At 61.1% G+C, this 15248-nt stretch overlaps 2 protein-coding genes across 2 annotated transcripts in view; one reads left to right on the plus strand and one right to left on the minus strand.

The window, feature by feature from the left end:
- CHAF1A (chromatin assembly factor 1 subunit A) overlaps nucleotides 1-12870 on the plus strand; it is a 23825-nt gene extending 10955 nt beyond the window's left edge. The window contains exons 6-15 of the mRNA XM_029918509.1: nucleotides 67-127; nucleotides 416-484; nucleotides 3493-3719; nucleotides 4232-4400; nucleotides 4567-4647; nucleotides 5081-5173; nucleotides 6052-6304; nucleotides 7191-7681; nucleotides 11750-11846; nucleotides 12406-12870. Of these exons, the coding sequence (XP_029774369.1) occupies nucleotides 67-127; nucleotides 416-484; nucleotides 3493-3719; nucleotides 4232-4400; nucleotides 4567-4647; nucleotides 5081-5173; nucleotides 6052-6304; nucleotides 7191-7681; nucleotides 11750-11846; nucleotides 12406-12500 (1636 nt within the window). The 3' untranslated portion in view covers nucleotides 12501-12870. The remainder of the gene's footprint in view (nucleotides 1-66; nucleotides 128-415; nucleotides 485-3492; nucleotides 3720-4231; nucleotides 4401-4566; nucleotides 4648-5080; nucleotides 5174-6051; nucleotides 6305-7190; nucleotides 7682-11749; nucleotides 11847-12405) is intronic.
- A 1934-nt stretch (nucleotides 12871-14804) lies between these two features.
- The window catches only part of UBXN6 (UBX domain protein 6), a 7535-nt gene continuing 7091 nt past the window's right edge, over nucleotides 14805-15248 (minus strand). Inside the window, exons 9-10 of the mRNA XM_029916448.1 lie at nucleotides 15060-15208; nucleotides 14805-14955 (exon numbers count right to left, since the gene is read on the minus strand). Of these exons, the coding sequence (XP_029772308.1) occupies nucleotides 14827-14955; nucleotides 15060-15208 (278 nt within the window). The 3' untranslated portion in view covers nucleotides 14805-14826. The remainder of the gene's footprint in view (nucleotides 14956-15059; nucleotides 15209-15248) is intronic.

Consider the following 15248-nt stretch of genomic DNA (forward strand, 5'->3'; position numbering starts at 1 on the left):
GGCGAGCTCAGCTGGCTCGGGGCGCCCCCGCGCGGCCGGGCTGGAGCTGTGTGTCGTGTCTCCCAGGGCGAAGCTGGAGGAGAAGAGGAAAAAGGAGGAGGAGAAACGGTTGCGGGAAGAAGAGAAGGTAGGCCGCCCTCCCGGGGCTGCTGGGTTCAGCTCGCCCCACCGCCTCCTCTCTGGAAGCCAGGTGGCCCTTGCGGAGCCTGCGGCGTGTGCAGACACCCTCCGGTGGCCTGGCGTGGAGATGTGCTGATGCCCCCTGGGCGGGGGGTTGGTGGGTTTTGAGAGCAGACCTCAAAGTAATGCTTTCAACTTGAAAGTGCCGGACTCCCGTTCCAGGGGCCTTCGGCACGTTTTCAGACACACACTGCTTCTCTCCGTTTCTTCGTGCTCATCTTCTCTTCCGTTGCAGCGCATTAAAGCAGAGAAGGCTGAGATCACCAGGTTCTTTCAGAAACCAAAGACCCCACAGGCCCCCAAGGTGAGCAGCCGGCTTCCTCTGGCTTGGCTTTTTGTCTTTGTCATGCTCCTCCTTTTGAAAAATAAAAGGGTATCTTCTGACCAGCCAGCTTCCCTTTTACCAAGAGGAGGTTCCCGTCTGCCTACTGGAGGGAGCTTTTATTTCTGGTAGAATCTGGAGGCTCACTGTTTTGTCCTTCACCGTGTACTTGAAAAGGTGGAAAGTGGCAGGTTGGCTAAAACTATGGGAGACCCCGTCCTCACCCTCAGGGGCCTAATGCTCCAGGCGGGAGGCGACATTAAGCATAAAACAACAGTATAGAGTTCGGCACAGAATCCCACTCCCTCAGCCTGGCACCTGGCACCTTCGACCAGTGTCTTCCAGAGACCACAGACCTCCGCCCCCCTCCCTCCACGCTGCAGGGGTAACCCATCTCCCCCAGCGCAAGGGTTCAAGGGTGCCCGTCTAAAGCTTCCTCTGCATTTACATCCCTTCGTAAGTTTGTGTGTTTATACGCGTGATGAATCATGAGTCTGTGCCGTCCCTATGTTGTTTTCGGAGCCGTACCCTGGATTCTTGCTGCGCTCCTGCTCTGGGGTCTGCTATGCTCTTCCTGCTGCTGCTTCGCCTTTCATGGTGTCGGTGGCGTCTCGGCTTACGTGTCCATTGCCCTATTGATGCCCCTTCGGGGGCCCACGGAGTGTCCCTAACACTCCTCTGCACATGTGCCTTCCTGTAGGACAGCCCCCTGGACGCGGGCCAGATGCTCTGTCCACAGAAATGCACTCGGGCAGAGTCCTGTTAATTCTGTCCAGGTGGCCTCCCAGCAGGAAGTGCTGGTGTCCATGCTTCGCAGGGTGGGGACAGGGGCTCGTCCCTGCCTGCCACCAGCACTGATGCGAGGGGTTTTAACTCCACCAGTGGGCACCACCAACGGGTAAAAAGAAATTGATGTCCTTTTTCACTTTACATTTTTGCTTTATTCCAATTAGACCTCATTTACCGTCTGTTTACCATTTTTGTTCTTCTGTGACTTGCCAATTTTTATTTTTTACCCATTTTTCTGCGAGGTTGGCTTTTCCTCTGGCTTCTAGGAGCTGCTTACACAGCCAGGACTTTCATTCTTGGTGACACACACGACAGACACCGCCTCTCAGTCAGCTCCTGCGTCCTCTGTCGTGCACAAGTTCTTTGTTTCGGTGTCAGCGTTTTACGTTTTCTGTCACAGTTCGCATGCGGTGGCAGAGCCTTGTGTTCCCTGTGGCCTTAGACAGGAGCATTTTCTTTCCCAGTTTGTTTTGGTTTTGGTTTTTGCTTATTTACGGCCTTTTTTTTTTTTTTTGCCTCTTTTGCTTTTTTACGGTAGTCCCTTAGCGTGGCCGCTCGCTGGCTGTCGTGTGGGCGCGGCCCCGGCTCTGTCCTGTGTGGCCCCCGACGTCCCAGCGCGTGGTCGTTGGCGGGGCGGGCGGTCTGCTGCTTCTCGCCTTTGGCTGCGAGTTGCGATCAGGAGGGGGTTTTACAAGACCGTGGAGCCTGGATCCCATCCCAGAGCACCCCAAGCCTGGCGTGGGCAGCGGGCTCTCGGCAGCCCCTGGACGGCCTGCTACGCAGCCGTGAGGAAGCCCCCGGCCGCAGCGCTCTCCTCGGTGGGCCGAAGGCTGGCCTTCTCTTACGAATGTCCTAGACCCTCCTCCCCACTGCCCGTGTTCTCCGGCCCCTCGGCACACGCTGCTGCTGCTATGGGGGCTCTGAGAAGGGACAGCAAGGCCACCAGAAATTGCAGTGGGTGATTCTTCGGACACAGACACTGACGTGTCGGGTCCCCAACAGCCCTCAGTGTGGGGATGGGCTCCAGGCCGTAAGCCAGGTTATGGTGCAGCTCTGGGTAAAGCCACTCTCCCGGGCCTCAGTTTCCTCACCTGGGATTTCTGCTCTCATTGCTTGCCCCCACCTTCTTCTCACTCTTTATTATTTAAAATTTTTTTAACTTATTATTTTCACCTATTTTTTATTTTGAGAAAGTGAGTGTATGCCTGCATGAGCAGGAGGAGGTGCAGAGAGAGAGGGAGAGAGAATCCCAGGCAGGCTCTCTAGCTGTCAGTGCAGAACTCGACATGAGGCCCAATCCCAAGGACCATGAGATCATGACCTGAACTGATATCAGGAGTTGGACACTCAGCCGACTGAGACACCTAGGGCAACACCCCCGCCGCTACTAAAAAAAGAAAAAAAATTTTTTAATGTTTTATTAATTTTTAATACAGAGAGAGACAGAGCATGAGAGGGGAAGGGGCAGAGAGAGGAGGAGACACAGAAACAGAAGCAGCTCCAGGCTCTGAGCTAGCTGTCGGCACAGAGCCCGACGCGGGGCTTGAACCCACGAACATGAGATCTGACTTGAGCCGAAGCCGGAGGCTTAACCAACTGAGCCACCCAGGCGCCCCTAAAAAAAGAAAAATTTTTTTATTGTTTGTTTATTTTTGAGAGAGAAACAGAGTGTGAGCAGGGGAGGGGCAGCTCTAGAGAGAAGGAGAGACAGAATCTGAAATAGGCTCTGGGCTCTGAGCTGTCAGCACAGAGCCTGACATGGGGCTTGAACTCTGGAATGGTGAGATCATGACCTGAGCCAAAGTTGGACACTTAACTGACTGAGCCACCCAGACTCCCCTTACCGCTACTTTTGAAAGACCCGTGTTTATTGAGGTGTTTATAGTAAAGTTTGCCCGTTCGGTGAGATTGACAATGTGTGGGACTCCACAGCGCCCCCATAATCCAAATCTAGAGTATTTCACCCCATGTGGCTCCCTTAGAGTCCACAGCCGCCCCCCAGCCCCTGGAACCTGCTGATGTGACCTCTGACCCTGTAGTTTTGCCTTTTCTAGAAACCCGCGTAGATGACGTAGCATCTAGCCTTTTGTGTGTGTCCGCGGACCCGAGCTGGATGGATTTGAAAAGCGGCGTGCTGTGCGTCCCGCGGCCCGGCCTCGCCAGCACACGGCAGTGCCATCACGCCCTCTTCTCCGTTTCAGACCCTGGCCGGCTCTTGCGGGAAGTTTGCCCCTTTTGAAATTAAAGAGCACATGGTTCTCGCCCCTCGGTTTCGGACTGCCTTCGACCAAGACCTCTGTGACCAGTTGGACCAGCTCCTTCAGCAGCAGAACGGCGAATTCTCCTTCCTGAAAGATCTGAAAGGCCGGCAGCCCCTCAGCTCCGGACCCACCGTGGTTTCAAACCGAAACACGGACATCTGTAACAGGTTAGTTGTAGGGAGTCAGCTGCCTTTTGGTGAAGTCCGAGCGCAGCTGGAGAGTCCCAGAAGGGGCTCGGGTCAGAGCCCTGGGTTCCAGCCCGCAGCTCGCTTGGCTTTGGGCCGCTTGTCTCTCTTCTGGAGTCCCACGAGCTTCTGGCGTCCCGTGTGCGGTGGCCTTGCAGGCAGCTGCTGCTCTCGAGGGCACATTCCCATCCTGTCCCCGGCTCTCCGGGCAGGGGCCGTGCGTCCGCACTGGCCTCCCTGGGCAGCGGTGTCCCTGCTCTTGTTTATCTGCTTTCTCCCCACAACCCTCCTTGTGTGGGTGCTGCGGGCCAGCGGCCAGCAGTCTCGTTTCTCCCTCCTTGGCTTCGTGTCCCTGGAGTAAATGTTCCTTAGCTCTCTCGGGAGCAGGCGGTTACCCGTCTCCGTTCTGCGTGCGGCCTGCTTCCTCGGGGAGCCTGGGTGGCAGCGGGCGCAGCCTGGGGGAGGCACGTTACCGAGTTTGGTGGCCCCGTCAGCGATGTGGTGATCGTGGAGAGCGGCGAGGCCGACGGCGTGCCCGAGAGGCGGAGGTTCGGCAGGATGAAGCTCCTGCAGTTCTGCGAGAACCACCGGCCGGCGTACTGGGGCACGTGGAACAAGAAGACGGCCGTCGTCCGCCCTCGGGACCCCTGGGCGCAGGACAGGGTGAGCGCGTGGCGGCCGGGCCGAGGGGCCCAGCACGCCTGTCTGCGTTTCCATCTCGTTTTGCCTCTTTTATGCTAGTCTCCTGGGTTCCGTGCGGATTGTAGCTTTTCTGCCCGGCCAGCGCTGAAAGAGCCAGGCCTGAGGCTCTGTGTCTTTGGTTTCTCAGAAGCTCTTGGACTACGAGGTGGACAGTGACGAGGAGTGGGAAGAGGAGGAGCCGGGAGAGTCCCTGTCCCACAGTGAGGGGGTGAGCGCCCGCCCACACCGGGTCCGGGTCACCCAGAGGCAGGCCCCGGGCCCGTCCGCTCACAGCCGGGCCTTGTTTGACCCGTGGTGCTGTCGGAAGATTTCAGGCAGCGTCAAACGTCCAGATTTCCAGCGTGTCTTAGAAAACCTTATCTGGCGACACCAGCCCACCTGGCACTGGAGCCAAGCAGCGTCCCCCCGCTGTTAGCGGGGGCCCCCTCACTCCCTGGTCTTCTGTGGTCCCCCTGCTCCTCCCGGCTCACGTCTGGGTGGCTTCGCTCCCTGTATGGTACCTGACTGACCCGTGTCACCTACTGAGGTCGGGCCACCAAGTTTCTCCCGGTCCTTGTGTCCATTAGACGTTCGCAGAGTCACAGTCTAAGTAGGTATTCTGTGGCTACGTGTTATGGACATCCTTTTTTGTTCTTTTTGAGGATGATGATGACGAAGTGGGAGAAGATGAAGATGAGGATGATGGCTTTTTCGTGCCCCATGGGTACCTATCTGAGGACGAGGGAGTCACCGAGGTGAGGGAGTGAGCAGGGAGGGGACTGTCCCTGAGAGCACTTGGCCAGGCCCCAGCTCGCTGGTGCTAGCCTGGGGACTGTGAGGCCGGTGCCGTGCGGGTCAGCACTCACCAAACGACTTTGGTTCTTTTTACGTTTTCTTAGCTGAGGTATGAATTTACAAGAAAACATACAGATCTGCAGCAGTGAGTGCAGTGAGCTTTAACAGTTGGCATTTGTAAATCCATCCCCCAAAATGAAATCTAGGACTTTTCCATCTTTCCAGAAGGGGCCTCGTGCCCCTTGGAGTTAACCCCCAACCCCCACTGCCGACTCCCTAGACCCTGGTAGATAGTGGAGCATTATGGCCTGTCTGGGTGCCGTGTTTGGGCCGTGGAGAAACAGACAAGTTCTGGCCATACCTGGGCAGGGTGGGGGGGACGCTTTTGCCTCTCCAAGTCAGACTGGAGGGGTAGATGCGTCTCATGCTTTTCCGACCAGCAGGGTAGGCGTGTCTGAGGTGCCCACGGGCTCACCAGTATTGGAGAGTGGGGCTAGGCCTGGTGTGGAAGGGGCCGGGGCTGGCCGTTGAGCTGGGCATGGGGCTTAGGATTGGTGGTCTGACCGCCCTGGCAGGACAGACTCCCCAGAAAACCCAGAGCGGCCTTGAGAGGCTTGCTGGTGACGTTAGAAAACTGCCTGAGACTCTGGCCAGTCGTGACCGGAGAGGGTGCTTCCAGACGGCAGACGGCACGTGTGCCCATCCCCGTGGCGCGAGGACAGGGGTGCGGCGGCCCGGTCTGCCCCAGCACGCTCGCCCCTCTCACCGTTCCGGAGGCGGGAGGAGAGGGCGCAAGCCTCCGGGGATCCCAAGTCAGCTTTGTTCTCCAACCCGCAAGGAGTGTGCTGACCCAGAGAACCACAAGGTCCGCCAGAAACTGAAGGCCAAAGAGTGGGACGAGTTCCTGGCCAAGGGGAAGCGCTTCCGCGTGCTCCAGCCCGTGAAGATCGGCTGCGTCTGGGCGGCCGACAAGGACCGCGGCGCCGACCTGAAGGTGCTGCGGCCGTTCGCGGCCTGCCTCCTGGAGCCCGCCCCGGCCGAGGAGGAGCACACGCCCAAGGCCTCCAGACGGGAGAAGAGAGACCAGCAGAGTGAGTGCCAGCGCCTGGCGGGGACGGGAGGGGCTCGGGCTCCCGGCTGTCACGGGCCCACGAGACTCTCTTTCTTGCTTTTTTTTTTAATGTTTTATTTATTTATTTTTGAAAGAGAGTGTGACCAGGGGAGGGTCAGAGAGAGGGAGACACAGAATCGTAAGCAGGCTCCAGGGTCTAAGCTGTCAGTACAGAGCCTGACGCGGGGCTCGAACCCACGAACTGTGACGACATGACCTGAGCTGAAGCCAGACGCTCAACCGACTGAGCCACCCAGGTGCCCCAAGACTTTCTGAGGTGTTTGGATTAAAACGTAGAAGGTCTTTCAACAGAAAACAGGAGCCAGTGCGCAGCCGCACAGGGCAGCCCTTCAGGTAGCACGCCGCGCTTCCCCAGAGCGCCCGGCCGGGCCGCGCATGCCCCGCCGCCATGTGTCCTCGCTCCGCTCTGCACAGCCAGGGGAGGCCCCGTGACTCCGAGCAGAGCGCGGTGGCCACAGCAGAGGACAGACAGGCACGGAGCGTGAGGCCTGATGGTTCAGCCAGGGGAACCCCGCCTCGAGAGGGCTGGCCTGCCCCAGTTCTCTGCAGCTGGTTCCCAGGTCTTACACCTGCCCTTAAAAGGCCACGCCAAGGGCACCTGGGCCACAGTCAGTTAAGCATCGGATTTGGTCTCCTCAGTTCTTGATCTCAGGGTCATGAGTTCAAGCCCTGCATTGGGGTCCACACTGGGCGTGGAGCCTGCTTTAAAAAAAAAAAAGTTTTTTTTTTTTTAATATAAAAATAAAAGGGCCGTCTGGAAGCTGACCGTGTGTCTTGACCTTGGTGACGGATCCGGGGGCCGCGTGCGATGTGTGTTCTCTTTCCCCGTGTCCTTCCCCTGCCAGTCTTGGCCCAGCTGCTCCCGCTGCTACACGGGAACGTGAATGGAAGCAAGGTGATCATCCGGGAGTTCCAGGAGCGCTGCCGCCGGGGGCTGCTCGGCAAGGACGCGGGCAGTCCCGACAGCGGCTCCGCCAGCCCGCCGAGCCCCGGCTCTTCCCGCCCACAGACCCCCACCAGCAGCGAGGACGCAGCCGTCCCCTCCAAGGCCCGGCTCAAGCGGATCATTTCCGAGAACTCGGTGTACGAGAAGAGGCCTGACTTCCGGATGTGCTGGTACGTCCACCCGCAGGTGCTGAAGACCTTCGACCAGGAGCACCTACCCGTGCCGTGCCAGTGGAGTTACGTCACCACGGTGCCCGCAGCCCCCAGGGAGGACGGCAGCAGCACCCCGGCCGCGGGGCCCGGCCAGGCGACGCCGGTGTCGCTCAAGAGGAAGTCGGCGGGCAGCATGTGCATCACCCAGTTCATGAAGAAGCGCAGGCACGACGGGCAGGTGAGGGGCGGGCGGGGGGGCTCCTTGCTTGCAGCAAAGTGCGTTTTTTTTTTTGTTTGGTTTTTTTTTTTTTTTTTTTTTTTTTTTTTTTTTTTTTTTTTGATACTGAGAGAGACGGAGCATGAGAGGGGGAGGGGCACAGAGAGAAGGAGACACAGAACTGGAAGCAGGCTCCAGGCTCTGAGCTAGCTGTCAGCACAGAGCCCGATGCGGGGCTCGAACCCACGACCGTGAGATCTGACCTGAGCCGACGCCAGAGGCCCAACCGACTGAGCCACCCAGGCGCCCCGCAAAGTGCGTTTTTTAGAGCAGTTTTATGGGCGGCAAAAGTGGTCAGAAAGCGTGGCGATTTCCCTTATGTCACGCTGTCCACCCAGCACCAGAGCCGTGCATTTGCCACAATCGACAGCCACATGTCCTTGTCACCCAGAGTCCCCCGGTGACGTTAGGGGCCCTTCCCGGTGCCGTGTGTTCTGCGGGCGTGACAGACATGTGAGGGCGTGTGTGCAGCACTGCGATCTCGTCCAGAGCAGTCACAGACCTCAGCGCGCCCTGTGCTCCGTCTGCTCATCCCCCCCACTCCTGGTGACCACGCATCTACTTACTGTCCCGTCGTTTTGTCTTCTCCAGGGTCACAGGCGTGGGTGCACGCAGCCTGTGGCCTTTCCAGACGGGCTTCTCTCAAGAAGCTCTCTGTGCCTCCGGTTCTTCCTTGTCCCTTCGTGGCTGCACAGCCCGTTTCCTCATAGCACCCAACAGCGTTCCGTGCAATGGTTTTTTAGTTTAGTGTTGTGGTTTGTTTTGTTTTTAAATTTTTTTTAATTTATTTTGAGAAAGAGCGAGCATGAGTGGGGACGGGGCGCTGGGAGAGGGGGAGAGAGGCAGTCCCCAGCAGGCGCCCCACCACCAGCATGCGCGTCAGGCTGGATTCCACCCGTGAACCGTGACTGACCTGGGCCGAAATCAGGGTTGGATGCTCGACCAGCTGAGCCACCCAGGCGCCCCCACTTTTTAGTCTTTTAAATCTCTTTTTGCTTTTACGTTTACTTAACGTGGTTTCTGAGCATCAGGGACCCTGCGCAGTGATGCGCCGGCCCCACCGGGTGGGAGGCACAGGTGGGAATTTGTCACAGGAAGAGCGGCCTAATGACAGGCAGCTCAGGAGCAGGTTCCCAGAGCAGCGCGGGCCCTGGGGGGCCTCCGCTTGCCCAGAGGGGCCGGTGCCCCAGTGGCAGCCTTCACTGCCGTAGGGTGTGTCTGTTCTTTCCTTCCTGGAACCCGAGCGGAATGAGTTCCTCTTCTTTCTCACATCTCAGTCTCACTGGAGCTGAGCTTTGGGTCCTCATTTGAGGCACGCGACTCCTGGGGGTACAGGTTTTGAGAGACCAGGTTTTATGAGGACCGGGAGATGGAGAGGTCGTAAAAGGCGGGTCTCCTGCTCCGTCCAGTGTCCTCTGCAGGGGAGGTGTGGCTTGGGGTCGGTGCCAAAGGCTGGATGGTGACGCCCACTCACGTCCTTTCCTGCCTGCTGCTTCTGACGTTAGTCACGATTCGGCTTAGAAAATAAAGTGGCCGTCAGAACAGGGGGGCAGGAGGGGTTACTCCCGGCATGGTGACAGTCCGCCTCCCTGCTGGCAGCCACAGGTGCGCCTTTGATATGTTGGGGTTTGTTTATTTATTTATTTTAAGAGAAAGAGAGAGGGTCCCAAGTAGGCTCTGCAGTGTCCATGCAGAGCCCAACGTGGGGCTTGATCTCATGAACTGTGCCATCGTGACCTGAGCCAAAGCTGGATGCTTAGCTGTCTGAGCCCCCCGGGCGCCCCAGGCCTTTGCTACGTCATAAACCTTCCTTAAACTGTCCATTGTTACCCGTCCTCCGGGCAGGGCTGCGTGCGGGGTCCGCCTGGCCTGTGGACACGGCTTATACCGCGGGGAGCCTGCGGCGTTAGGAGTTGGGGCCTCGGACCCACAAATAACTTCCTTCCCTGGGCCTCAGCCGAAATGAGGGGCGTCATTAGGTCCGTTAGGTGTTCAGGCTGTGCTTGAGCAGCAGAACCTTTGCATGGGCCACACTCGTCACCCAGACAGGCCTGGGAGGAGCCCCAGCGTCACCGGCTCCGGCTGAAGCCAGCAGTGGGAAAACGGCTGGCCTGGGAAACAGCCTAGTTTGTCCCCTTCCCTGAGCAGCATCTGCAGGCCTCGGCCCCCTGTCCTCCCTCTGGGCCCCGCTGTGTCCCTCTCACTGGGGTGGATACAGAGCCTCGGACGTCCTCCTCTGTGCCCTAACCGGGCTTGCGTGTTTCCTTCCATGCCGGGAACCACACGAGGCACGGTACATGATGCTCCGCCATCTCGCGGAGACACCGGGAAAGAAAAATGCTCCCCGTTACACGAGGGTGACCCCCTGGTGGCCATGGATGCGTGAGAACGTGTGTGCGGGGGCTTTCGTCTGGCGGCGCACACGTGAGGAACAGCCTGCGCTGCCGTTGCCCGTTCACAGGGGAGTCTTGTGGAGGCGCAGCGGGGTGGGGGGCTCACCCGCTGTACCTGCGAGTCCAAAACCGTTCTGGCTGAAGCCCCGCACAGGGCAGACCAGATCTTTGGAGTTCTGGGCTTGCTGGGCCCAGGGATTCTGACTCAGCAGGTCTGAGTTTTAAAAGCCCCTCAGGAAATGCCACGTGACGGGCCCCGGACCACGGTGTGAGCCTCGTGGGGTGAGACGCCAGAGCGTCTGTGGGCAGTGAGCTGTGCCCCTGCTCTGCAGAGCGGGACACGCTGCTCCACGGTCCCCCGGAGCTGGGCCAGCAGTGACGGGGCCCCAGTGTCACAGGATCAATACAGGAGGGTTTGACGGAGCTCCCGTGTGACAGGCTCCCCGGGTCCCATCCCCTCCTTCCTTATCATGTGGCCTTTGTCTTCGTGGCCCCACAGCGGCTGTCACACTCCAGCCAGCAGGACCGAGGTGGCAGGGACTCGGTTAGCTGGAAGGGGACGCCCTGGCCAGCACCCTCAACGAGATTCCGGTTCTGTTTGGGGTGGGGGTGGGGGTGGGAGCTTTGGGGCAAGCCCTGCGCAGGGCCCCTACCGCGCGGCACCCACATAAAGTGGGAGACACAGGAACACTTCTGGAAGGCAGGACTGGAGGCGTGGGAGCGCTCAGGGCTCCCCTTGTGTTTCGGTGAGGTGGCAGGCGCTCCTGCAGCTGGCACCCTGCGGCTGCGGGCAGGTGGGCTCAGACCGCAGGAGCCGCGCGCTCCTGGAGCCAGAGCAGCCCTCAGACCCGCTGCTCGCCGGGTGCCCGGGCCGCGGCGGGGCCGCCAGTTCTGGGGCCTCGTGGGCCCTCGGCTGACTCGAGCTTCGGGCCTCGGTTCCATTTTCAGACGGGGAGAGGCCTGCGTCCCCTCCAGTCGGAAGTCTGTGCTCAGAATGACCGGGACGGGGCGCCGCCGAGCCCGCTCTCCCCGGCTGCCGGGCGCACGGGGGGGGGGCTCGCCGGGCCGTCTGCTCTTCTCACCCAGCGGAGTCTTGACACGGGGTACCTGGAAGCCCCCCTTGTGGCCTGCTAGCAGCAGTGCGGCCCGCTCTGGGGGCCGCTGTGTCCGCGGGGCCGTCCAGCTGGGCCCTGGGCCCAGTCCGCACACCCCGCGTGCCCTTGTGCTGTCACCCCAATTCCAGGCAGAGGCAGATTTCTGTAGCACGGGAATTCCAAGAGGTCTGCGAAGCAGGCGTCCTGTTGAAATAAGCCCAGCTCTGCGTCTGCTGCTGCTTTGTCATTTCCAAAGGCGCCTGTGTGGACGGTTGGTGTTTAAAATCAGTCCTCCTTCCCACGTTTCTGTTCTCTGGTGAAAGCCAGTGACAGCGGCTCCGGGATGTCGGTAGAAATGCTCTCGGTGGAGGTGCGGCCAGACCCCTGCCCACAGTTGCTCAGACGGCATCGTCCCTGGCAGAAGAGGTCTAAGCAGGAGTGAACCGGAAGTCCAGATTTCTAAGTCAGAAACAGTTCACACATGATGCCAGTGGTAGTTTCCTCCGCTGCTGCTGAAGGCCTGTGTGCCCCTGTCTGTCCAGGTCGGAGCCGGGGACCTGGACGGCTTCCAGGCGGACACGGAGGAGGAGGAGGAGGAGGACGGCGACTGTGTGACCCTGGACCTCTCCGACATTGGGGGTGAGAAGGGCCCCGGCCCCCTTTCGTCGGCCCCGCAGGAGGGGAGGGACGTGCCCTCGCTCCCACACGCCTCTTGCTTGTGAACAGTGAGGCGGGGTGACAAGACCCCGAGAGGCCCCGGGCGGGCTGGGGTGGGTGTGGGCAGTGGGCCCCGGTGCGGGTGGACGCTGCCGTGGGCACATCAGGACTGGACTGTGGTGGCCGTAGCGGGAGTAGGTGCAGTAATGGGCTGGCACCCTGTGGTGCTGACCTATGGGCTGAGTGCCATGAGGCAGAGTCCTGGGGTGGTGTCAGCCGTAGACGGGGCTCAGAGGAGAGGTGGGAGCCAAGTGGACTTCTTGGGGGGAAGGGTGGGGGGCACCAGAAGTACAAAGGCTCAGTCCTCACCACGGGGCCCGTGTGGCCGGCGAGGAAGGCAGAGTTTGACTCCTGCTGAGTGAGCTGAGGAGGGGCAGGGTGTGAGGGCAGTGAGTCCAGCTGTCTTGGGTGGGTTGCAGAGACCCTCCACCCAGTCTTGGGGTGCAGCCGGCTCCAGCCCCCTCCCTCTCTTGCCTTGCAGAGGCCCAAGCCCCGTGCGGAACCACTTCCGGAGCCGGGGGGCCCGTGGACGGCAGCGAGCGCCCCCTGCCCGCCAGCTCGCTCGGCCCCTGCTGAGTGCCCCGCTGGCCCGGCGCGCGTGGGGTGGTTAGGGACTCACAGACGCCTCTCGGATACTTGAAAGTCCTGCGAGTCTGTGGGAAGAGCACTTTGTCCTGCTTCACGGGCCTCCCGAGGTCTGGAAAGTTTTATATAGGATGCTTGATGTGTTCCTTTTGATATTTGTAAAGATGTTCCCCCCAAAAGCTGCATATTAATCTGCCCTTTAATAAAGCATTATCGCGACGTGAGGCCCCGTCCAGGGAGAGCTCGGGCGCGCCCTGCAGGCCCCGCGCAGGCACTGGGATGAAATGCTTGTACATGAGCCGGGGCCGCCGCGGCTCCTGGACCCCGCGTGGGTGTGTATAAACTTGATGTCCAGCCCTGACCTGGCGCGTCTGTCATCTTTCCAAACACCGCGTTTCGGGGGGGGGTGCGCTCTCCTACGCCACGTGTGCCTGTCCGGTGTAGAAGGGCCTCCGCTTGCACGAGCACCGCCCCAGCGTTGTGAAGTCCTCACCCCTGTGCTGACCCAGTGCAAGGCAAAGGCTTCTCAGAAGGTGCGCACACCAGCCGGTCCCCCTGCCCATCGGCCGCCGGGGCTGCACCTGCTTCCGGGTCGGCAGTGGGGTCGGGCCACACCTCGGGAACAGCGTGCAGGTGGCTGTGGGCCCCTGAGCCCCAGTCCCGAGGCCCTGAAGAAGCAGGGTTGGGGCTCCCCAAAGCCATCAGAGCACCTCAGAGTCTGGGGGGTGGGGGGGAGCTGAGATGTGAGCAGAGTTCGGCGGCTCCAGTCAGCCTGGACTCCAGGCCCCTGTCCCGTGGCCTCTGCTCCTGCTGCCCCGACAGGAGACGACGCAGCTGCCGTGTCCGCCTTCTCCGGGACTGGATTCAGCAGAGACGGGGTGACCCCACCCCACCCACGGGGCACGCAAAGGCAAGGGCCCCATTCCTCCTGCCCAATTGGGTGCGGCTGACCAACAGTGCAGGTGCAGGGTGAGGGCCCCCGGCCGGCCTGCCCGGTGGAGGCGGGGCGCAGCCAAGTCTGAGCGCAGGTGTGTGCGCTACACCTGTGGGGGGACTGCCTTGGCCACTCAAGTGCCCTGAAACCTGTTTTAAGTGGCCCCCTGACAGCCTGAAGTGCGCTCCAAGCAGCAGTGGGGCAGGGAGGGGACACAGGACAGGCCCAGGTGACCCTGTGTGCGAGCAGAGCAGCTGGTGGCCCAGTGGGGAGCAAAGGCCTATTGGGGGGCTGTCTGCTGGCTGGGGTCTCTGGGGAGCCTTTGCTTTTGAAATTACATTTGGGGCCTCGAAGCTTTGAGTCTGTCCATCACCCAGCTGCCCGTGGCCTCTGCGGGGGCTGGAGCGGGGCCGGCCTGGGAGAAGGGGGTGCGGCGCAGGGGCCGCTGTGGGCATCTCACCGCGGGGTGTGGCTGGGGCAGTGCCTCCTGGGGCTCCTGGAGGGGGCGCCGTCCCCCTGCCGCCCCGTGGCGACTCGTGGCCCCTCCATCGACACCTGCAGCCCGACACCTTCCGTCTCTTGCCTCCTCCCACGTGAGGGGCCCTGTGGTGCCGCTGGGCCCACTCAGATAACCAAGACACTCTCCCCATCTGGGCACGTCAGTCACATGCACTGCCCCTCTTTCTGCATAAAGTGACAATATGGGGCCATCGGTGGGGACCTTCTGCCCAGCACAGTGGGACCACAGTAAAAGGGGGCCTTCAAGAGACCCTGTCCCCTGACGCTGGGTCCCTGGGAGGCCCGCCCCCAGCGGGTGTCCACCCACCGGTCCCACCCCACTGGGAGCCACATTCCAGCTCCTCTGGGGGCAGCCCTGCAGCCACCGTCCCTACCCGTGTGCCACAGCTCCAGTTCACCTCCAGGAGACCAGAGGCACCTCCTGGTTATTCAGGGTCGTCATTCAGTAATTACAGACCCAAGTCCTGACAGGCTCCGTGTCTCCTTCTTATGCCCTGCTCCCCAGCTACACCGTGGCTCAAGGTCAGGGCCAGGGGCGGCCACTGGGCCACAGCACACAGGGAAGGGGCACGTGCCGCAGGCCTACACCCCTGCCAGGCATTCTGTGATCAGGGGACGGGCTGCAGTCGGCCGCCACCCAGCGAGACGGAAGACAGCCGGGCAGCTGCCTCCCATGAGCCCTCCACAGGTGGCGGTCCCAGGCGAGCGTCACAGCCGGCCAGTGCTGCTCCCCGAGCCCAGGGTGGGCAGTTCCGGAGGGGCAGGGTGCCCTGGGGGGCGGGAGGCAGGGGTGGGGCGAGCGGTGGAGGAGGCAGGAGAGCATGAGACGAGCCCACACGGGGTAAAGCCAAGCCTCATTTTATTTCACGAGAGCTTCTCGATGGCTGCCAGGAGTTCAGGCTTCAGAATAGAGGAGTCCGGTTCGGCGCCCGCAGCCTTGACGTCCTCCAGCACGGCCGCGTCCCATGAGAAGGTCAGGAGGGCAGAGGGCACCTGCGGTGGCCCAGAAGCCTCAGGGGACAGCAGTCCCTGCCATCAGCCCAGCCCCTGGGCCCCCCCCGCCGCCCCCCCCCCCCCAGGCTGGAGTTCGTGCTCACCAGCCCACACTCGTTGAAGGCCGGGCTCTCCTCCTCCGACAGCTTCTGCCCGCCCGAGGCCAGCAGCTCAAACGGCAGCCAGTCGCTCGCCAAGGCCTCCCGGACGAAGGCGTACAGCGCGGCCACCCGCTCCCGGGCGTAGAAGGTGCCTGGGTGGGCGGGGCGGTGGGCGGGGCGCTCAGCGGGGCT

This window comes from Suricata suricatta, chromosome 12 (genome assembly GCF_006229205.1).
Source record: "Suricata suricatta isolate VVHF042 chromosome 12, meerkat_22Aug2017_6uvM2_HiC, whole genome shotgun sequence".
NCBI classification, from domain to species: Eukaryota; Metazoa; Chordata; class Mammalia; order Carnivora; family Herpestidae; genus Suricata; species Suricata suricatta.